Source organism: Tympanuchus pallidicinctus, unplaced genomic scaffold, assembly GCF_026119805.1.
Source record: "Tympanuchus pallidicinctus isolate F22 unplaced genomic scaffold, pur_lepc_1.0 scaffold19, whole genome shotgun sequence".
NCBI lineage: Eukaryota > Metazoa > Chordata > Aves > Galliformes > Phasianidae > Tympanuchus > Tympanuchus pallidicinctus.
This window is the reverse complement of record NW_026294710.1, coordinates 11,431,591-11,455,008: the sequence shown is the minus strand read 5'-3', so window position 1 is coordinate 11,455,008 and position 23,418 is coordinate 11,431,591. Positions and strand designations below refer to the sequence as shown.

The 23,418-nt window shown below is 39.7% G+C and overlaps 1 protein-coding gene across 6 annotated transcripts in view; it reads right to left on the bottom strand.

The window, feature by feature from the left end:
• Positions 1 to 2,890: 2,890 nt before the first annotated feature.
• UPF2 (UPF2 regulator of nonsense mediated mRNA decay) overlaps positions 2,891 to 23,418 on the bottom strand; it is a 56,322-nt gene continuing 35,794 nt past the window's right edge. For 4 of the 6 annotated variants that reach the window (XM_052681186.1, XM_052681185.1, XM_052681184.1 and 1 more), the window contains 7 exons: positions 20,575 to 20,714; positions 19,180 to 19,284; positions 17,822 to 17,920; positions 16,966 to 17,133; positions 13,417 to 13,558; positions 9,947 to 10,067; positions 2,891 to 4,183 (listed from right to left, as the gene is read on the bottom strand). In XM_052681186.1, coding sequence (XP_052537146.1) covers positions 4,174 to 4,183; positions 9,947 to 10,067; positions 13,417 to 13,558; positions 16,966 to 17,133; positions 17,822 to 17,920; positions 19,180 to 19,284; positions 20,575 to 20,714 — 785 coding nt within the window. In that variant the 3' untranslated portion in view covers positions 2,891 to 4,173. Of the gene's footprint in view, positions 4,184 to 9,942; positions 10,068 to 13,416; positions 13,559 to 16,965; positions 17,134 to 17,821; positions 17,921 to 19,179; positions 19,285 to 20,574; positions 20,715 to 23,418 lie in introns of those variants that run through there. The other 2 variants (XM_052681188.1, XM_052681190.1) reach the window with 1 other exon arrangement.

Below are 23,418 nucleotides of genomic sequence, written 5' to 3'. Positions count from 1 at the left end.
ACAGGAGTGGGATTAGGGATTAAGGTACCCAAACTCCAGCCTTAACAATTTAGAGAATTTATTAATCCAAAAACTTTAGGGATAACACTGCAAAGTTGTCAATCATTACTGGCTTCCAGAAGAAAAAGTTGTTTCCCCTTGATCCTACACACAACATATTCCTTTCATACAGGTGCACATCAAAGAACAAACAAATAAACACTTGCAAAATCTAAACCTACCCCACCATTTTCAGCTTCACCACTATTTTTATTTGCCTGAGAGCTCAGCTCCAGGGAAGGGAGAGAGGAAGGAAGGAGCACTGTTCTTTTTAACAGCTCAGTGTTTGTTCTACTGACAGCGACCACAAGCACCGTGTTGTAATGTCACAATCCTACCCCAACAATAACAACTTAAGGGCAAAGTTTATAACTCAAACAATGCAAGTCAATGTTTTGACATTCAGGCTCTTGTTTGATTCCTACCCAGATAGTTTCCTGTGTGCAGCACGCTCGGAACCACTCGGCGCTGGTGAGGAAATCCTATTTATAGAGTTCTGAGGGACAGTGAAGCACAGGAGTGGGGAAAGGCATCATCACAGAACAAACAAGTTATGAAGCTCCAAAGAGAAGAGAGAACAGAGAAGAGCACTGAGTGAGGGCAATGGCAGGCTCACGGCAGTGGCGTGACGGCGTTTCTGAACATTTCTCTCTTGGATACATAGCCTCAAGACTACAGCATCCCCTCTTGTGGGCAACTGTGGGGAATTAGCAGGCCCCTTAATGACTTTCCCATCTATCTGTACCTTCAGACAGACAGCGAGACGACTGCAGGTCGGGGCCTGTATCTGACTATGCTTTGCAGTGTGGTTTCTCTGTGGCTGGACGCACGCGGGCTGTTTGTTAGCACAGGTTGATAGCTGCTCGCCCTCAGCCGTCCCCATCTGTATCCATGCTGGTGCTGCCCAGGTGGAAGGGCCAGAATTGCCTCCAGCTGACCAAATCCATCTTTGGAAACAAGCGGGCAAGTCAGCGTGCTCCAACAGCACCACATTTACTGAAGTCAGATAACGTTCCCATTCAAAGCAAAGAGAATTCTGCATCAGCAAGCTGCTGGAGCTCCTCTGCCGGGCTCCTGCCAAGTGCACAATCAGTGCTGCGAGGGAACAGGCCAGCTGCAAAAGGGAACAGATGAGAAGTCGAGCAAAGCAGGCAGCTTTCACAATGCAGAAGTTGTTATCTATGCCTTAATGTGCATCAAATTACCTCGCGTGCACCAGCTGTGGCTGAATATGGTAATTTCATCTGGGTAACAAACGGAAAAGGCTTCTTTCTTGGGAGGACTTGAAAGTTAATAAAATTGTAGCAAGTCTGAAAGCTCAGCAATTCATAATTTAAAATATAGTTGCTTATTTTATCACATTACAGCATTGCAAGGTAAAAAAAAGAACAGCGTCCATCAGCTGCAGCTCAAGGTGCTGCCCCTGACTACAATCCCAATGAATCTCACACTTGAGGGTTTTGGAGCCTCACCACCTTCAAATCACAAAATCATTAAGGTTGGAAAAGGCCACCACAATCATCCCATGCAACCATCCTCCCAGCCCCAGCATGCCCTCTAACCACAGCCCTCAGTGCCACATCTGCACATCTCCTGAGCACCTCCAGGGACAGCAATCACCACCACCTCGCCGGTGCCAATGCCTCACCTCTCACAAGAATCATTTCCTGTGACCCAACCTCCACGCAGGAGCTGCACAGCCCTGAGCCCACGGAGGCTTTCAGCTGCGGTGCCATAAAGCACACAGCGCACCTCCTGCTCACCAGCTCCATGAGCACTGATGTGAGCATCAGTGAAAGCTCAGCTTCAAATGCCCGGAACAGAGTCCAAATTCTTTCCAGAAGAAGATAAGACAGGGGAGAAATCCTTTATGCAGTCAAGGACGTGAAGCAATTCCTCATTCACCCACGCACGTTTTCCCGGATGGGAACTCGCTCTGCCCCTAACTGCTTCCGAGCGCTCTTGGGATCACTTGCAGTGACATCCTCTTGGCAAGGACATCCTCTGTCCTCTGCCCATGCACTGATAGCAGAGCTCAAATGTCTCCAGTGACATGGCAGAGCACCTGGGTCACTGCACAGGAGGACAAGCGTGGTTGTATGAGATGAGTCACTGTCAGCTAGGAATAAACATCCTGCATGCGGGCAAAGCAGTGAGACGTGCAGATCACAGAAGAGCATCGACCAAAATGTACAATTCTTGAGCACTTGGTTTAGGTTAAATCGGCTGCAAAGGTACAGAGCCAGCACTGTGTGAGCTGTGCTTTGTTCAATGGAGTCACCATCCGAAACAGAACCACCAAACGCAGGCTGCTGTAATCCATGGCTTCTGTCAAAGCTCAGGCAATGCTCAGTGGAGAAATGGAATCCTTTGGACCTTAGCAGCAAAGGAAGAAAAGGAAATCACCCTCAGTAAATCAAGGCTCTGACTGTAACGATGAGGAATGGACAGGTATTTGTCATCATGGAAGCAGAACTTCGAGAGATGTGAATTTTGTTGCAGAACTTCAGACTCTTCTGAAGGAGCACAGTTACAAACGGGACTCATAAAAGCTTGCTGTTTCCATCCCAGACCTGAACCACAGACTCGTCTTCGCACAGAGCTTCCTCCTCGTAGGGCACTTCACACCCACAGCCACGACAGACCCGGGTCTGCAGGGGAGACGTGCCCCAGTCATCGCAGGCCTTCCGCGCCCTAAAGGCTGTTACGCTGCGTGCCGCTGCAGCTCTGCGTCTGCTCCTTTACACACAGCTCCACTTCCCCAGCTTCCCTGCTCAATTCTGGGATTAAAGAACATGATGTAAGTGGTATGTTTTAAATTCTTGAACCAATGTAAAGAAACAGACACCGCTTCTAAATTACAACACTTTATTGCAGCATTGGCAAAGGTCAGATTTCTGAAGCTGGTGAAGATCGGGCGGCATTTCTTTATGAAATGTTACAATTTTACAAGTCTCCCTTCCTACATGCAGAAACCAAAAACAGTGATAAAAAGAATTTCAAAAGAGCTAGAAAAAAAAAAGAATTAGTAATAACATACAGGTGAGCTCCTTAACTGAATTAACTACTTCTACCTGAAAGCAAACAAAAACCTACGCTAATAAATAACAGATTGTCAGAAACAGACCAAGAAACCTCACTTCTACTTAGAAAAAAAATAAAAATTCTACTTGTTTCCAGACTTTAATCTTTTTTTTTTTTTTTTTTTTTTTTAAACTTTTTCATTTGTTTGTTTCAATAGACACAGAGGCTTACCAACCCATGAAGATCAACAACACATCGGCTCCGCTCCTCAACCTCCCCGTGACGCTGACTGGCACGTTTTGGTTTTCAATGATACATACAATGGGCTCAGCTATATCCCTGTCCTTAGGCTGGTGTCAGGCTGTTCTAAGCAGTATGAGTCAACACCCCGTGTTAATCAACTTCACGTTCTATTTTAAACCTTAACAAACATTTTACCTCCTTGGCTCCTAAGTTTTTCATCCCTCCCCACTCCCCAACCCATCTTTCCTGCTTGTCTGGCAGCAAAAGCTCACTCCTTAACCAGAGATCTGTGAGGAGTAGCTGATGTTCGATAAGAAGCTCTCCCACGTCAGAGTTTTCTTTCGCATTTCACTGTTTGCTCCCCATTTTTCAGCTGTACATTCACAGCCCCCAAAGAATAGCCTTCAACACAAAGAGAATACAGTTTGCATCAAGCACAGAACTTTGTTTTCCCCCACTCTGAGCCATCGAGACCTTTTCCACTCCAGTGTCATCCATCTGAGCTTCAGGTTGATCGCAGTTCTCATTGAGCTGCTCGCTGGTCAAGCTGACCATTTCATTCATTCACTTCTGGCTCCTATGAGAAGAGTAATCCTCACATGGTTCCCATTGCAAAAAGCTTTTTTTGTTTTGTTTGTTTTTTTTGGCAGGCCATGACTGGAAGTTTCCACGCGTTCCGTGTGGGTTTTGGGGGGAAGAGAGGAGGCTGCTTCTGCCCCACGGCCCCAGCCTGGCCCAGGTTTCCATTCCGAACGCTCTAGACTGACATGCTGAGATGTGTCCACTGCTCTCACTTAATTGCTGGAGGACTCCACTATCCACAACATCAGAGATACAGGACCTAATGAAATGACACTTGCTGCTGGATCAACGTCTCCTAAGAAAAGACAAAAAAAAAAAAAAATAGTTTAATGAGAAATATCCCCTACCATCCTCAATAGCAAACGCTGCGATATACTGCTGGTGGTTTTGGTATGCCTGTAGCCTCTACGTATTGAAGTTACATATTTCTAGTATCCATATACATTTTAAAAGAGACCATGCTGGACAAAATAAGGCAGACACATCAGGAAACAAAATCCAACCAGATCAACCTGAAACGGTCCAGAACGAAGAAAGCGGACTTATCCTCCTGCTGCAGTGCACAGCTGATGTGATAACACACTGAAATGAAACATGCCTTGAGAAGTTATTGTATCACGTTCCTGCAAATGATGTAAGACAAAGAAATCCACAAGTAATGCTAATTGGGTCTCACTGCCTCAAATGCAGTAGCTGAGAGCTGTGCTGAAGTGCTTATCTACTGAGTTCTACACAGCAAATTCAGATTCTGTAGTGCAAAACAAGGTAAAGATTGGACAATATTTACACCCACAAGGAAGCTGCACCACTGTGTACTCAAGTCTTTTACAATGTAAATAAATCAGGCCATATTCTTTACATTACTGCACGAACCTCAAGCTTTTGTTAAACAGGAAGTTCATCTAAAACTAGCTTTTACTGGACATCTTACAAGACACAGCACTTTCCACATTTATTTTAACAGGAAAGGTTTCCACAATGATTTGGTATTGTTATGTATCCCATTGTTTTGTTATTCAGTGCTTCAGTTATTCAGTATTCTTGTGATTTAAGCACAATAAGTTGTCAGAAAGTACTGAGCTGATGCACTGCTGGTAATCATGCTTTAATATTATGTAACAGAACATTCCAACTCCTGGCACACTCAAAACCATTGGCTGTGTGGTTCAACGTAAGGAAGTTCAGTCTTAACATGTTTACTAGAATGCTACAAGTGAGGGAAAAAGCTTCCAAGAGCAGCGAATTGCAGAATTGTGCTTTTACCTCTCCTGCATCCCTCAGAAATAATTACACTGCTGATGCACAGGGAAGGAGAACTGTTAAAACTAGCTGCATGTATTTAAGTTAGTACAAATCACACTCATTCAAAACAGAGGTGGCATGGTATGCTGGTGATAGATTGGGCAGGGGAGCAGTGTTCCAAAGGACTGGGGCAGGATGCTGCTGGTAGAAGTCATGGCAGCAGCATTACTTCCAAAAACAGGAATTTCATGTGGCGTTTTTCCCCAAAGCAACAACCAGCACAGAACAGCTGAAAGTCAGTTGGTTAAAGACAAAAGCTATGCACTTGCTATGCAATTTTGCAAGTAATAAGAGGAAAAAAAATGAACAAAAGGGGGTCAAAAGAACTCCATCCAAACCTGTATCTGGCAAGATCAAACTCTGTATAGAGCTGTCATTAAAAGCAACTTCAACTGTGAATGCAAATTTTTACAACCACCTCCTCTGCCTCCCTTCTCTGTTTTAATGCCTGCAACTTGTAACACCATCCGAGTCATTTTCTCAGCCACACTGCTGGCAGTGGCCAATATGCCCTATGACATAAAGATGCAGGGTTTTACCTGGAGCAGAAAACTGGGACTTGTGACAGTGCTCAGAAACACCAATCCTCAGTACATATGAGGAAATGAGGATGAATCCGTTACATATGAAATTAGGAGAATTTAAGTTAGTGAGAAAACATTGATGGGAACAATTTCACTGTCTTAACCAAGAGCAAAGCGATACTGCTGAAGAAGTGATCTTCCCATATCTTCAAAAGAATGGAAAAGACCACTGGAAATGAGAACTGAGGATTTCATAAGCTGTGTGAAGAACCAAGGAATACATCTGTCCACTCCTGAGACACTGCCACATCTGCACCTGAGGGTTTGCCCTGCACAAGGGAATGGCAGCCAGCCAGGCCGAGGTGAACAGGATAAGAGCAATCTGATTCACACTGCCTGTGGCTTCTGACATCCCATTAATAAGTGAGTGGAAAGCTTCAAAATGTAATACTGATCAGTACAACAGCTATGAGGGGGTGATGTAAGAAGTATTCTCATCCAGCAGCTGGAACAGGAAACCATGAGCTTAAATTCACATTTTTCCTTATTAGCTGTACTCTCATTTTTCAGAGCATTAACAAAATACCATAATGAGAATATCTGGCTAATAAAATCCTAGCATCCTGTTATTAGCTTCATGCTTCGTTCTTCTTTATTAAAGGGAAATAAGAGTCAGATGCAAACTGTAGAGCTGAAATTATCAATTAAGTATGATTTAGTTTGTCAGCTTATGCACGCATCCCAGTGGGCCTTTTGACGACGACAGGTCCTCCATCCTTGGCTGCACTTTCAGAACAGCGGCCAGTTTTGAGATTGCTGGCTCTTTTTTAAGACAAGGCTCAACTCTACCAAGTGTTTTTGATTTTTTGAAGACTTCTCAATTCTGTTTTTTGTCTTGGAAGCTTATGCTTAAAAGAAAGTCATAAAATGAGGTTATTTATTTTTCCTTTTATGAGCTAAGTCTTTTAATGGATCTCAGTCCTCTTAAAGCACAAGGAAACAACTTCCACAGTTTTGAAGAACAGCCCTCACTTCAATAAGAGTGTTTTCCTGATAATACCACGTGAAAAAATATTGTTTAATATTGTAGAGTTGCTGAAGTGTAACAGTTGGGTAACCAGAGTTCTCTTTCAATGCCATAGATCTGAAGGTAAGAGTGAAGATGGCTGTCTGCTGAGTTCTGCTGGAGCAAACTGAGGAATTCCACTTTCAATTGGAATCACAGTACATTGCCTTTAAAGTCAGTCAGCCTTACATGTTTATGTCCCAAAATGAATCCTCTCCTTGCAGGATTAATAAGTGCTAATACTCGAGGCTGCAGAAGCACACAATTACAAACTAACAGCACAAAGCTGTGATTTTTGATGCAGTGTTCAGCACACACCAAATAACAGAATCACAGAATTGTAGGGGTTGGAAGGGACCTCCAGAGATCATCGAGTCCAATCCCCCTGCCAAAGCAGGATCCCTACACCAGGTGAACAAGAACTGTGTGGTATTTATTTCACCACAGAAACAGGTTATTGACAAATAGAGTAAATATTACAGGAAGACTTTTCTTATTTATGTGATGCCCACATTACAGCCACTGTCATTCACTCATCTCCCACTTACAGTGGTGTTACTGCAGGTGAAAGGGCTGAAAATGTGCATGTGTGAGAGGGGGGAGGGGGAAATTGCTGTCATTAGTCAGACATCATTTTTAGAACTATCCTGATCATTTATTTATGTTAGGGCCCTGCTGGACCAAAACAGAACCACAACAAACTTGAGGTTCAAAGAGCCCTCTGGAGGTCACAGCCTGCTGGGCACTCAGGGTTACCAGATTGTGCAGGGCCAAAAGCATACAAGAGAGCTCCGGTACCTCTGTCAATTTTTGAGTCAACTACTATGACAGAAAGATCTGGATCCACCTTTCTGAAAGATGTTTGAGATGTTGGTCCTTAGGGGTATGCTTAGCAGTTAAAACACCAAATTCTTCTTCCACTCTTAGCCAACTAAAACCCTCATCTTGCCATTAACTTTAGAACCTGTGAGACTGTGCCTTACAATGGAATCCAGGAGATTTATTTGCTCAGATCTTTCTTATCCTCAAACAACTTTTCATTCTAGATCTCCTCTCTCAAAGAACAGACATAATTATTTTCAGTAAATTTAGAGTTAATACTGCAAGAAAACAACTGATCTATTCTTTGTACACAAAAAATACAACCCAAACAAGCTCACTCATCATGTATGTGAATCTGTAGTGAACAGATATTACTTTCTTTCAAACAGATACTAACATTAATTGCTTAACGTGAAAATTTTGCTCTCAATAAATGGGAAAAGACCAGTGTTCACATGGAGGTTGGTGGGGTAATTTGTTGACCAGAAAGCAAGGGCAGCCTGTGCAGGAACTCTGCAACCCATCCTTCAAAGTCAGAAGACAATCCTGAAAACATCCCGTAAGTCAGCAGCTCTTAGAAATGCAGCTGATGTATAACCTGTACTATGGTGGTAAGCCATGGACAGACCCAGTCCTCAATAAACAAAGCTCTGCTTAAATATCCTTTGCTGTGAGTTCAGAAGTTTTCTTTCTACAGGCTGAGATGGCTCAACTGATGTGCGACTGCGAGCCTGAATGTTGCACTATGCTGCAAATAAAGCCTGCCCACTAAAACTAACTGCCTGGTCTCTGCTTTGAGGAGCTTATAGATTAAAGGGAACAAAGAGTAAATCACATAACACAAAATTTGATCGGAACTGCAAGCACGTGGCACAAATATCTGAGCGAGCAAACACTGATCAAACTGTTCTGAGGACAATGTCTGACCTAGTTTATGGTAAAATCCTATATTATGTTTTTCCTAAACATTTGGAGAAAAAAGCTTTGAAAAGAACTACATAAACTGTTCGAGTTTCACATCTGCTGGGCACGCTGCTATATTTAAGGAGTAACTTCAGAGCACTCCTTGCACAGACTGCAAGGTATTTGAGAAAGATGACAAAAATCTACAAGAGAAGACTGCACAGCTAGCTGTGAAACACTTGTAGGTATTATGGCAATTCAGAAAAATTCAATAGTTTTTATTTTTATGACAGTATTAGGCCACAGTGAAGTAAAAAAGCTGAATGGGCAGCATTACTCATTTTATTGAGCTACATTTAGTTATTTTAAAATGCAGTCCTTGTTCAAAAAAAAGGTTTTTGTGTAAAAGCAATAGGGGAGCCAGTGGAATAAGAGATCAGAATGCCATAAAATGCTTACAAAAATGTACCAGAGAAGTTGTTAATATTGCTGTAACATAGCACATTACATTATTAACTAATTTGTGGCTTACAAAGACTTGATAGGTGAAGTTTTCCTTTTCTGCTTGTTGCTCCATATATCCAGCTCCAAAATTAATATTCAAAAAGAGAAACATGAAAATACTGCATCTCATCTGAACCTCTGTCTTTTCAGATTTGTGCTGCAGAGTTAAATTTCATAGCTTATTCTACGAAGATTACTTTGAGTAAGTAAAGAGACTGAGATTATATTAAAGCTGTACAGTGACTATTAAGCAATGGCTAGGGAATAACCATTAAGGAATAGTTCTCATGTTAATCCTCTTTTTGTTATGCTCCTGTGCACCACAAGTGACAGGTTTTCTTACTCCTTCCCTGCCTTGGCTGCATCTTCTTTCCCTTTCAGGCTTTTAAATACTGGACAGAGATCTAAAGGTCACCAAATTAAGAACAGAATCACAGAATGGCCTGGGTTGAAAAGGACCACAATGATCATCCAGTTCCAACCCCCTGCCATGTGCAGGGTCGCCAACCACCAGACCAGGCTGCCCAGAGCCACATCCAGCCTGGCCTGAATGCCTGCAGGGATGGGGCATCCACAGCCTCCTTGGGCAACCTGTTCCAGTGTGTCACCACCTCTGTGTGAAAAAGAAGCCACAATGAGATTCTCTAGAAACCATTGTGCATTTTCTTCCCCCTCTCACTGGGGAAGCAGACTTGTATCTTTTTCCCAGTAACAAAGAGGCTCGACTCTGAAAAATAATCCCCTGCCTTCCCAGCCTCTGTCAAAGATGTATTCATAGAAGCTGTGTTAGAAGCACAAAATCTTATTCAGGATTTGAACAGAAAGAAAGCAACCAACAGATCCACTTGAATTATGTAGATCATTACCTATCTTGATTATGGAGGTAATTACTTGCCCAGAAGCAGAATTAAAACATTTAAGAAGAAGATTGTCCTACCTCCCACCAGTTTTAAAGATTAGATCTGCATTAGGTGCTCCCTTCGGATGCTGGTAACGAGGCCGCCGTTCACGATTCGTGTTTGCTGGAGCTGGACGCTGTGCCAGAGACTGCAACATTTCTGTAATTTCATACAGGAAGAAAGTTAAACACATTTTCTATACATCTTATTGAAGAGGAATTTACACGAGCACATTTAGTTTAAAAATACTTATTTACACTTTGCTGTGACTGGGTCAACATTTTTCATGCTATTCTACAGCTTTTTGTTTTCAGTTTAAAAAAATCGCACCAACAAACCCACAGAACCCCATAGTGTAAACTTGCATTTCCAGATGTTCCTGTAGAATAAACTGCCAGCAGTGGTTTTCATTGCAGGTGCTTCGTAACAGAGCTATGACAGTTTCTTTCCAAAAATATCAGCCATTGACTGTATCAGTAAGTAGGGTTAAAGGCTCACAGCACTGTGAAGAGCCATACCATAAAACTGCTCTGAAATAGTAACAGTTGGACAACATTGTTCTCAATTAAAAACTCAGTGAGAAACTTGTCCTAAATTAGCATCTAGAAGTCAGGACTTTGTCTAAAGTAGCCCTAATAGGATCGTTTTACAGAGAAGACAGACACCTGAGGAGGGTGACTCAGCTGACCTACATTACGCCAACTGTCTTCTGGCTGGGATTTTTCACTGTATGATCAGTGGGAAGAAGCAAGTGGATGCAGAAGAGGCATCAGCACCCACTTTAGCCCTGGACACCCAACTTTTGGGCAGCTCAAGACAGGTAAAAGTATGACGTGTTGGCACTTGGCAAGACTTCATTTCATTGTTGTTAAGATAAAAACTGCTCTTTAGGAGACTACGTTAATGGTTATTAAGTATCCAAAATAATTACAAATACACAGCAGGAACCTTCACGTAAACTCTGCCCACGTGTTCGAGCGTCCAACAGAAATATTTCTGACAGTCTACCTGTGCAAGACTCTTCCTTGTTCAGCAAATGGATGGAATAAAAAAAAAAGAAGGGGAAAAAGTGGAATAAGCTGTTAAACAGATTACGTTTGAAAGTCTGTTCTGTCTGGTTCTCTAATCTCTGCTAATCTCCAACCTGGAATTGGAGACACGCACTCATCGTCTGTAAGAAACAAACTTCAACCACTCTCCCAAAGACTCGCACAAGTCAGAACTGGAGACCCGTGGGACTGTATGGTCATTTACAAAACGTACACAAAGCTTTCAGTCAGCTATCCATCCAGTCCTGGAGAAACTATGAACCGATGAAAGATTTTATACACAGTATTGGTGTCAACGGTTAGTAAACCGCATTGAAACCTGGGAAAAATGCAAAGAAAGCCACTCAGGACACTGAACAGCCCATATCTGTAAACATCAGGAAGTAACATCCTTCAAAACAATCCAGCATACCAGGATAGATCTCCATAAGAAGGCAATGACCAGATCAGGAAGAAAAGAAGAGATTATGGCACACTGTCAGGCAGGTGCTGAAGCAATGAACCACATACATGTCTGACTTCTTGGTGAAAAAGAATCAGTGGAATTTGTGAAAAGTCAGTAATTGAGAAACAGACAAAACCAGAAGCTACAGGAAAGAAGAAATGGCAAGGGAACACAGTGGATTAGCAAGGCTGAGGGTGTGCTGCCCATCTTCTAGGGAAGCAGCATCCAGTTCCGATTTTCATGTACAGTCACCAAGTACCAAATACACAGCTGTATTAATATGCCTGTAATACTAATAAGTATTACTAAATATAATTTATTTAATAGTGAAGTACTTCACACAGGTGAATTTTCATTCGTTATGGCTTTTTCCATTTACACAGGTTAGGTGCATATGTAAGGACAACCTTGAGGAACCCCATTACAAGTTCCAACTCCCTTGGTAACTTCAAAGCCTGAGACAGAAGTTTAAAACCAACTCTCTTTCATGTCTGCATAAATTCACCAACTTGTTACAGGCAAAGAGACTCTTCAAAAGGACCAATCAGCTGCACATTTTCATACACACATATTGAAAAATGTGTGCACAAACAGCTCTAAACAGGAATGCTATTTGACTTCTGCCTAAATCATTTCACAACAAAATGAATGTCATCTTTTTTTGGATAAGAATCACAGCTACAATAAAATAATAACTTAAACAGACTGATTTTTAGAGATACCCACAAATTTATAGGACAAGTTAAAATAAACCAAGAATACAAACACTCTGATCATTAGTAAAGTAGAACTGTCATTAATGAAGGAAACTCATCAGAAGTCTGAAAAAAGCACGTAAGAGTGTAATTCTGACATCTACTGCTTCTTTTCCATGAGGAGCTTTCTAAAAGGCTTGGAAAACATTTTTATAAGCAGAAGATGGTGTTTAATACTAAGAACATATTTGTAATACAATTTCAGAGCTCTGTAGATACTCGCTTTGGAAAAAACACTCCTTTTGAGGATCACATGCTTAGTTCTTGCATTATCAGAATCCAGGATGAAGTGTTAGACACCATGCTTTGATTTTATTTTTTCCAATTAGAGCTGCTTTAATTTAAATTTTTCCATTTCATGATGAATAATGACCTTTCACTAAACACTTTAAATGAGATTTCCTGATAATTAACTACTCATCCTGTGATTACCACCAGATTGCAACATCCTTACAATAAAAAAATAAAGAGCAGGAACTTCAGAGATGTTAAATGGAAAAGCTAATGTAAGAACTGAATACCATCAATTTTATTTGTTTTGACTTTGTTTGCTGTTTGAGTAAGCCAAGGAAAGTTGAGCCTGAAACAAAACCAAACTTATCCAGTGCAGTGGTTTAGGGATATATAGAATTTGTGGTACCCTTTCCATTTGTTGATGTTCCAAAATGCTTGGTCTCTGTACTCGTAAAAAGAACAGGATCACATAATTTGTATGAAACTTTGTTAATATGTTCTTCCCACACTCAGACTTGTAGAGCTCCCAGCACATTAGCAACATGAAGCTAAAGCAACAGATTCTATTTACTAGGCAGAGGTCACTACTTAGTATTTTCTTAACTTCAAGACTCCAAGTACTTTTGTCTATTTATACTCAAAAACAAGAGCTTTAATTGTACAGAATTAATATATCTTGCACCCAACTCAATTCTCTTCCACTAACTGAGACAGTGCCACAAACATCAGATTAATTTTGTGGTAGATTTTTTTGTTGTTGTTATTAAAGGGAACAGTAATTTGATTTTTCTACTCTTCCAAACTAAACAGAAATGCTATTTATTGAGACTTTAAAACTCTCTTTCATTGAAGAGCTGCAAAAACTTTTGAGCACAGAGAACAGGGAATATGTAAAGAACAACGAACTAAAGTAGAGTTTCTCTATTAAGTGCTACAAATGAATATTCAGAACCTGTACTGCTAATGATCACAGGTATTTCTGCAGATTTTCTGATGATTAAAATGAGGTACACTCATTTTCTTACCCTGGTAGTCTTCTTGTTCTTGGCGTTCATTGATATCCAAAGTGAGCTTTTTCATCCGCATTCTCTCCTCCTGTTCAGCTTGCTGTTGGTTCCAGTGGTTTGCAGCAAGTTGGGAAGACATCGGTACATTTAAGATCTTAAACTGCAAATGAAAATACATTTAAGTGCCCATCACAGAACAACAACAACAAAAAAACCACTCTACACAGAAAAAGCCAAAAGACAGAAGGGCAATGGTTATTTCTATATTACTGGGATGTGATAGTTCCCACAGAAGTTCTTATTGGAAAGTACAGGGTTTTTTGTCCCCTTCTTCTCTCCCCTCCAGCTTTGCTTAGTAACACATGAGAAAATACAAGGTATTCAGATACTCTAAAGGCACACAGAAGAGAGGCAATAGATAATCACTCCAAGTATTTATAGGAACAGATTTGATTTTGTTTCCACAAGGAACACATAGCCATAGGCTTTATTCCTTTATTTTGATGCCAGCCTCACTATATTTATCCCCATACTGAGCTACGCTGGTCTTGAGATAGAAACACAGGCAGTTCAAACCAGCTGCCCCTTTCTCTACAGTTCCCTGACTTCCAAAGAGATGAAGCCTCCAAGCAGAATTTTCACTTTCATCCTTTGTGAAAACGCAGGAGACATGTTCTAAGGATTTCAGATATCTTGTGCCATTTCTTGGCCAGTGCTCTTCTTTTTATGAATTATTTTAGCTCCTTAGTGTTTCTCCATGGCCATGAGAGAATGGCAGAACCAAATTTGTTTTCTCCACCCCAACGTGCCAAACATCTGCACATGCACATTCAACACACTACATCTGTCTTAACGTGACTTCAGAGGTGAGCTCAGTACTACTTCCTCAGCAGTACTGTCTGTCTGAAATCTACAACTGAGATTTTGAGAGATGTACATGGAAAAGAACTTTGTCAAGCTTTTATTTCCACAGGAAAACATTTTAAATTTATCCCACTCACCTGTGCTCATATCTACCTGGCATAAATTCTGGACAATTTCAAAAACAAAAATAAAAAAAAATCAAATGCTATTGCATCTTGGATCTCTCCCCTTACGATGCCAACATTTATTTCCCCTTGTTCTCTCATGTTACGTGGCTAACTAATGATACTGATGCTAAAAGGTGATTTCCAATAGTGGTGTTCATTTCTACTGCTGCAACTTCTGTGGGTTTTGTCACACAGCTTATTTACAGTGACAGGACAACTACTGTTAGACTGATCTATTCAAGACATTTTCTACCTCTTGCTTCTGTTAATCACAGTCCGAAACAGAATGATAAAATAAAATGTCCTCACTGCTATCAGCCTGCAATCAATATTAATTCAGGTTGCATACTGCTAGTAAACAGCCATCAGTTGTTCTTGTGCTCTGTTTCAAAAAAACTAGTAGGCAATGTCCCATAAAATCAGGCAGAACGCTGGCATGAGAATGGAGCTTTGAATGAGTGGATGTCAACTATGAAAAATCAGTCCCTAGAAGGAAGCCCATTACATTCCATTTTCACCATAAGTATCTTCTTATCAGCTAAGATTTCTTGATGCAGCACTACTTTTAGCAAAGAGCAGGAGATCAAACATAATGATAGGAAATTATTAGGTTGACACCGCAGTGAGGCCGCGATGCTTAGCATGTGATTCATGGCAAGGATAAGAAATTACTTTCAGCCCTCCAGGTTGTCTGAATAATCTTTCTGCCTGTGTTTAGAATTCAGAAAGCTTACAGCTAGAAGTCATGAGCAAAGCAGGTATCCAGTACTGCAAAACTCAGCGCACATTCTGCTCACAGATGTTAAAATATTGTTATAAGAAACAATAATTTCCAACCCCACCTCTTCTTTCCTGCTTAGTAGTCAGTTTTTGCAGAAAAATAAGCAGCATTTTTTTTCTGAATGCACAACAGTGGACAAAGAAGCTTTTCACTGACTCAAGAACTGGAGTAGTCTAGTAGTCCAGACTTCTTCCTTTTTAAAACATTTCTAGAAACACTTGGAGGAGTTTTGGCAGGAAGAACCTACTCCCAAAAGCAAATAGTGGGGGAAGAGGGAGGGAAAGGTCCTGAACAAGTTCTGCTTTCTTTTTCAAGCCACAGAATGCCAGCAATACCTTCCCCTCAGATTATGAAGACCCTAAAAATTGTTGGTATCTCCAGGTATTCCCACTAAATTACCTGACAAAGCCAAACACTGTCGGGTTTTGGTTTTTGTTTTCAGAGTTCTCTCTATCTCTTTCCTACTCGCTAACAGTAGTTAAGAATTCCCTATTAAAAATCATTTAGAACTTCATGTGCAACTTTCAAGTCCCAGAAAAACAGAATAACCCAACAAAAGCAGTAAGGAAATCAGGTAGCCACTACTAAACTCAAGTTGTATATGCCTACTAAAGCAGCTAACGCCATTTACACTCCGAAAGCACTTAGCACAGTATTTTATTAACTGAATAATGAAGCTTAAAAAACAGACATGGAATCACACTTACTAGTTCCACTGTTTGTGGTAACAGACCTCACTTTCTACACAGATTTTTAAAATGCAAAAGATGCTGTTTCTGCTTTATATACTTCAGACTTATGCAGAAACTCGGGTAACAAACATCAAAAACAAAGTAATGGCAGAAGTAAATACTTGAAAGGTGCTGACTGATGGAATGAAACAATGCCTTATTTCCACTGTCCACAAACTCACTAGAGTCATTCACTTTCATCATTAAATTACACAATTGAAAAGACAAGTTGTGTTGTGATTTATGTCCTGTAAAGATACATGCATGCATATTTATTTGTATATTCTGCATTTATTGACCTAGCAACATTCAAATGTACACATGAGAAAAGAGCTAAGACAAATGTGTTTGGCTGCATGAAACAAGGAATTTTCATTAATTGTATTTTAAATCAACAAGATTTCATAAAAGATTTCATAAAAAGATTTGACAAAGATGGTTCCATTTCCACAGAAGTTTCTCTGAAAAATTCATCCAGCTCATTCTGGGAGATACCCTTAAAAAAGCCCTCAGAGATAATGACTGCTTTCCAAGTTTAACAGATCCAGCCCATTAACTGTTACTTAGGAAATGAAACTTAACAAACACTACATATGTTGATTTGAAGCTGAATATGTTCTCAGCAATATCTGCAGAATCTGAGATTTTGCAATGTTCCTTCACCTTTTCTTTCCCTATCCTTTGAACTTTCAGTCATTCTGCCAACTGCTTGCATCCATCTTCAACTGTATTTAATAGAATGAAAACATACCACTGTCCCAGTAAGTGTAATCAGCAAACAAAACTTATAACAGTGCAATTTAAGTACAGAATTGTTACACTTGATTTCTGTTAAAAAACAAGAATTCCATGGAACTGCGTGTAGTATTTTGTGTCTCTCTAAATTCAGAGGTCTGTACCCTACTCAGAGAAAACGATGAAGAAATAAAACATTCCCTGTCAAAGTTGTACTATGACTGCAGAAGTGAAGGACAGTTCCTCCCCTCCCCATTTAAAGGGGGATCTATACTTGACAGTCTCTTACCTGCTGTTTGTTGCCTTTTCGTGTTAACATGACGAAGGGCATGGTGTCTCCAGACTCTGACTCTCCTTCCCCACTTCCAAGTGGGGGACCCTTCTTCAGTTGGCTTTTGAGATGCAGAGGAATAGCAACATCCAGCTGATGCACTTTAACCGATTCACCACTCCGTTGCTATTAAAAGAAAGTAAACTGTATAAATGATAAATGCTTAAAGTGTCAGCAAGTCTGTCAACGTTCACATTTTTATGACTGAGAAGAAGTTAAGCATTCCAAGAATGCAGAGTACATATGAATAAATTCACAAAGCTTCAATGCATTTTCCTTTGGCTTCCTTGCTTGTGAAGACGGAAGTTACAGGGACAGAATATTTAAAATTTTAACTCTGAAGGAAAAACAACCTAGAGGCTTGACTGGACACTTGGGAACAAACGTTATGCATTAAGAAATTTTTTGCTGCATACTACTAATGTATTCCTGCATTCAGGGTTTGCAATATTCAAATATTTCCCTGACGTGACTGACAGTCCTATACAGCACTCAGCTACGTAAAATTAAGTGCAACTACATTTCAGAGTTATTAATAAGCTAGGCTTGGGAAGCCTACATTGAAATAAAAGTAGTGTCTAATATCTGCTGCAGTTATTCATCCAATAAAATATCTGTGAGTACACCATATTCACTGAACAAACTATTAAATATCTGAAAGCTACTTATCTAAACACATCGATTGCAGAAGGGAGGTCACGAGGAAAAAAAGAAGTCATTCTTTAGTATTGCTGATTTGGCATTAATCACTTAGTTACTTAAAAATAAGTAAGAGCTGTACAGCTACGTTAACTTCAGAAAAGGAGATTCATACCTGAAGATTTTCCAACATCATTTTATCTAACGCCTGAATGAAGTCCTCATCTTCTGCACAAGGGACGTGTTTAAGTCCTCCTCCTTTAATCATTACTTCCTATTACAATGGGGGTTAAAAAAAAAAAAGAACACAAATGCCATTACATCAGTATCAGAATTATGAAGACTTGGCCTAGAAGTAAAGTAAAAAACACTGTCATTGCTTCCACAACATACACAAAAGTGTTATTATTATTATTTTAAGTTACAAGAAGTTTTAGCCTGGATTATTTTCTCACATAAATTTTTTCTGAAACTTGCTGTATCAATCATTGTTCTGAAGGTTGGTCACTCGTAACATTCTGGACACAAAGCATGAGCATCCATGAGATTATACACAGCTGACAACAATACAAGGAGATCTCTACCCTCCAACACAACTAATTAAATTGATTTTTCCTTGAGGTCCATAACATCAGATGGTCTTTTCAAGTCAAATACCATTTGGAAAGCATAATGTGATAAGAAGAATACTACTTTAATGTGTCTCTTGGTATAGCTCACCACATGGAAAAAATAACTAAACTTTTCTCAAGTGAAACAAAATGAAACAAAACTGGTAAAGAAATAAGACAGAAATACCTAACATTGGAACTGGGATTCAGCAGGATGTCATGAACACCATTTGTCAGCACATGTTCCAGTGCCTCAGTAGTTAAAACAGCAGACTAGTAGCAAGTAAAAGCCACTATTCACACAGTGCTGGAACTCATTTCAGCTTCTGGCAACAATGCTGCTTATCTCTCTGCTATGTGTAATGCTGAAGTTTATTCTCAATTTAACCACACAGATTATGAAAAACTGCTTTTATATGCTGCTTTTTAAACCCAGCACCCCAAAATGCTGTTTTATAATCATCATTACTACCATTTAGGCTTACTCAGGCTGTTTGGTACAGATATTACAATTTGCCATTCTAAAAACCTGTATATAAAAAAAAAAAAAAAAAAAAGGTATTCTGCACTTTTTTGTTTGCCTCCTTTTCAGTTTTGAGACAGAGTGCAGACTAATAGTTTGCCCTGTACCGTACCAGTTTGCTCCCACTGCAGGTATTGCAAAACCATCACTTAGGCAATCTTTTTCAGTCTACTACCTGTGAAAATACACAGTACTGTGAAAGCATATTGTAGTAATGTTTATTTCACGAGTGTTTTCAGAAACTAGTAGTGGAAGTCTGCAAAGACCTAAAATGTACTTGAAAAAACATCAAGGAGCATTCTTGCTTTTCTCAATTACATTATGAGAAGCACAGGCTAAAAAGCATGTAGTAAAGAAAAACAAAGCAGCATAAATCACTTCTAAAGCAATGATACGTACTGTATTTTCCTCATCCGTTTCATTTTCTTTATTAGAATCTGTAAGATAATCAGTGTTTTCTTCCTCCTCTTCTTCACCTTCCTCCTCCTCATTGTCAGAGCCCTCCTGAAATATTTAATGTTAATTATTTGAGAATAAATGTTTAACTGTTTTTAAGATGAAAAGTTACGACTCACCAGTTGCTTTCTGAGGAATACAAGGCTTACATAACTGATTCTATTCAATCTTCAGTGATACAGTTTCCAGCGATAAATCACACCAACATATACTTAAGTTAGAGGAAAACAAAGGAACCCACTTGCACTTGGTTCCTCTCACATTTTCTCTGCATCTCTCCCCATCTACCTCCATGTGAATTTTAGCTCAGTTTTAGTGTTTGATTTTGTTTGTTTCCCAGCAAATCTACAGCTTGATCTCAGCTACGTTTACTTCACATTTTCATGAATATATAGCAAAAAACAGTTGGAAACTTTCCTTTACACATTAGTCATGGCAGTGGGAATTCTTTTTTTCTTCTTCTGGTTATTTATTACTGGGATGGTCTTTAATCACTGGAACAGATTGCCTAGAGAGTTTGAGTACCCATCTTCAGAGAAAACTGAACATTGTATTGGGCAACCAGCCGTAGGTGAGCATGCTTTGAGCAAGGGTAGTTGGACAAGATCTGCAGGTGTCCCTTTTCCTGCTCTCAAACAAACATTTTTTATTCCAATGACATTATTAATCTGTGGGCAAAGCCACACAGCCAGGCAAACTTCATAAGCTTCGATGCTGAGACATCAATTGGAAGACAGCTTATTAGTAAACCAAATCAACCCAAAACAAGAGAAAGAGTGTTGCCTATTTCCTTGATAAATTCATTTCATCATCATACTAACATTATCGTGTCAGCTTTGCTGTGCCATAGTGACAAGTTGGAATTTTTATGTACGTCTGCTTTTTTAGTGGCTACACCACTTTTGATTCAAAAGATTACTGGCACAGTGAACAAGGAAGGTCATTATTTTCTATAAATCTTATTTATTCCCATTACCTTGGCACACTCCAAACACCTGTTATTTTTACTGACTGCTTTGTCATTCAGTCAATACATTTGCTTCTACAACAGATAAAGACAACTATCTGAATGTGTTTTCATGCCAAATTACCAGAGGCACCTTTCCACTGAGGAGCAGCACATACTGAGTAAAAATGACAGCTCAAGTTTCTATCAATTTCTCAGACACATTGCATTCCAATTTCTCTACACAGAAAACTGGGACAGATACCCTCAGTGTACTGACTTGGTTGTGCATACCCATATTTCACCAGCTAACTAGTGACATACAAGGGCTTCAGAAAGTATCACAATTACTACTTCTTTTTACACAAGACAAGGTAAATCATTAAGTTCACCTCTTCTTCTGGCTCATTGACTTCACTTTCATTTCCAGATTGCTCCTCTGTTTCTGCTCCACCTTCTTCTTCTTCTTCATCCTCTTCCAGATTCTCCCCTTCTGTAATGGTATCTTTGGAATCTTTGTCATTCACAAGACCTGCAATTTGAAGAAACAATTAGAACACTGCAAAGAAATGACACTATTGAAACTGCACTGAAGTGTAAGATCTTCAAGCCATTCTAGTTAACTTGGTGTGCAAAAACTGAAGTGCAACTCTCTAAGCCTCTGCCTTTTTTTCAGGAAGATGTCATTCAAGGTAATATCCCTTACCTGCAACACTCCTACAGTAGTGAAAAGTTTTTAGGCTCTTTCAGTGCTTTGGTGTGCAATTCTGCAATAAATTTGTACTAGAGTTGTTTTCAGAGAAAATACTCAAAGGTTGAGCACAGTTCTGATATTTAGGAAGAAAAGTAAAGATTTTTTTAGAAAACAACTATTGCAAAAATTAAGCCATCCACTGCAAAACAGAACAAACTTTAAAAGATTGCATGAGATAAAACATTATGTGCTAATTTTTTTTCCCTGCCACATTAACCTACAAAGCCATGAAATCCTACAGAGGACCATGGCTCAATCAACCAGAAAGTGATGCCAATGTCAGCCTTCCAGAACACAACAAATCTGTTTTTCTAAGGAGGCAAAACAGCTGCCATACAGTTTAACATTCATACTTTGAAATCTTCCTAACCACACACTTAGGGTTTACAGTGAGCTTAAAGATTTCTGGACAGCAAATGAACACATCACATCTGTGCTCAGGGCATTCCTCATTCATTCTCTGCCACACACACAGAACAAATGCAGCAGTATGCAATTCCTAACCAGAGGTCTGGATTCTGAATGGACAAGTAGTTTGGAGCACACCAGAGTTCTTTGTTTTGTGGTTTGTTTTTTTTTTTTTTTTGCTCTGCTTCCAGCTGCTTTTAAGAATTTCAATACGCATATACACACAGCCTGGTCTCTTTACAAGATCTCAGAAGGCAATAGCTAAGATCAGAAAGAGCAGTTTAAGGAAGAGGTGAATCCTTGCAGTTATGCTTCAGTGAGACAAAATATCAGAAATGAAATGATTTGTGTATACAGCTATATGGTAGATAGTCAGATTTCAGTTGTGTGAACACATACACAGCTTTTTCCATATTCCAGAGTTTTCAAACCATTATTTTGTCCTTTTTATAAATGCTGTGCTCTTCAAAATCCGTGCTGCTCCATAACTATGCAAGAGGTTCATTCTCATTACAAAAAAAAAAAAAAATCACCAGAGTGGTACAGGAAGTGGCCAAACCCCAACTCAAGGTCTGTATGGAACACAGTATACCCCACTCTTCTGCCTGGAGTTAACTTGAGATTGATAAAAAGCAAAGCGTGCTGTGATCTTCAGCACAACATGCTCTTGGTACTATTTATTGTTCATGGGCCAATGAGTTGTGGAAACAAACAGCTCACGAACTGCAGTTTTAGTAAAGCTCTTACTAAGGTAAGAAAAAACCCTAGTTTCCTGCAGACATGTTCACATCTGTCATCACAGCCCTCAGAGACCAGAAAGACAGATGACGATCTCTCTGAGACCAACATCCAACAGTCCTAACAAGGCTGTCCCACCTTATACAGAAGTTTATCAGCAAGTGTAGTATCACAAAACCAGCACATTTCAAAAGGAAAAGAGGGTGGGAAGTCCCTTTTTAAAAGGTTGGACTGTTGAGTTTTGCTGGTGCCAAACAAACACAATAAAATGTTGTTCTCCAGTGCTGGCTCATACTCAGTGAACAAATCCCCCCCAAAACACTTAACTACACTGAATTCAACTGTTAGAGCCACAGCAACTCACAGAACAAAAGTTCTTATGATTTGTACAAAGGAATTCCTGAGTGCCTTGCAAAAGAATTAAGTTACTTCTTACTTATCATACTGAGAGCATAAAACCTAGCAATTCAGATCATACCACAACAAAATTTCTGTCTTTCAGTTACTACCTAGACAATTTTAAGGCACATTAATTAAAAAGCCAGCATATTAAAGATAGAAATGCATCTTAAAATATAACTTCAAATGTATTTACCTGGGAATCACACAATTCATCCCACTGCATTAAAGGATATTCCAAAAATTTAACTTGTCTACCCACATGAAATGTTTACAAGGCTATAATTAACATACAAAATTTAAATATAAAAGCTTGTCATGAAGAAGCTGGTCTTCAAATAAAAACTGAAGATTAAAAAACAGCTCTGTACAATGAGAAACGAGCATAGTAGTTCCCAGTAACTAATAAGAAAGGCAAGCTATAAAAATGTGTTAAAGTTAACATGATGACAGTAGTTTTAGACAAATACTAACCAGGTTTCTTTTTGCCAGCTGAGTTGTTTTGCAAGCCTGGCATTTTTTCTTAAAATGCAGTGATTTTAAACACATACATGGAGCAGGATTTAAAAATATAAATTCCAGCACTCTGAGCAGGAACTACAGGCCAGCATTCAACTTGGCTGACAGATACTTCAAAGAAAAAATGTTTAATCATCCAATTAAAGTCATCTATTGGTCTCTGCTGAAATATAAGACCCATCCAAAATTAATTCCAAAAGAAATCTAAGGATTAAAGTACCTGACAGCATTTGGAAAGCAACACATCTCTCTTCCACTGCAATCTTACACTAATGCTTCCTTTGACAACAGCAGCTTCAGTCAAATCCAGACTTAGGAAGGAACAACAGATGCAAGCAACCAATCTACCAGAATGACTGGCGAGCACTGACAAAGGCCAATTCAATCAACAGGCTACAACACCAGTGTGCAGGAACTC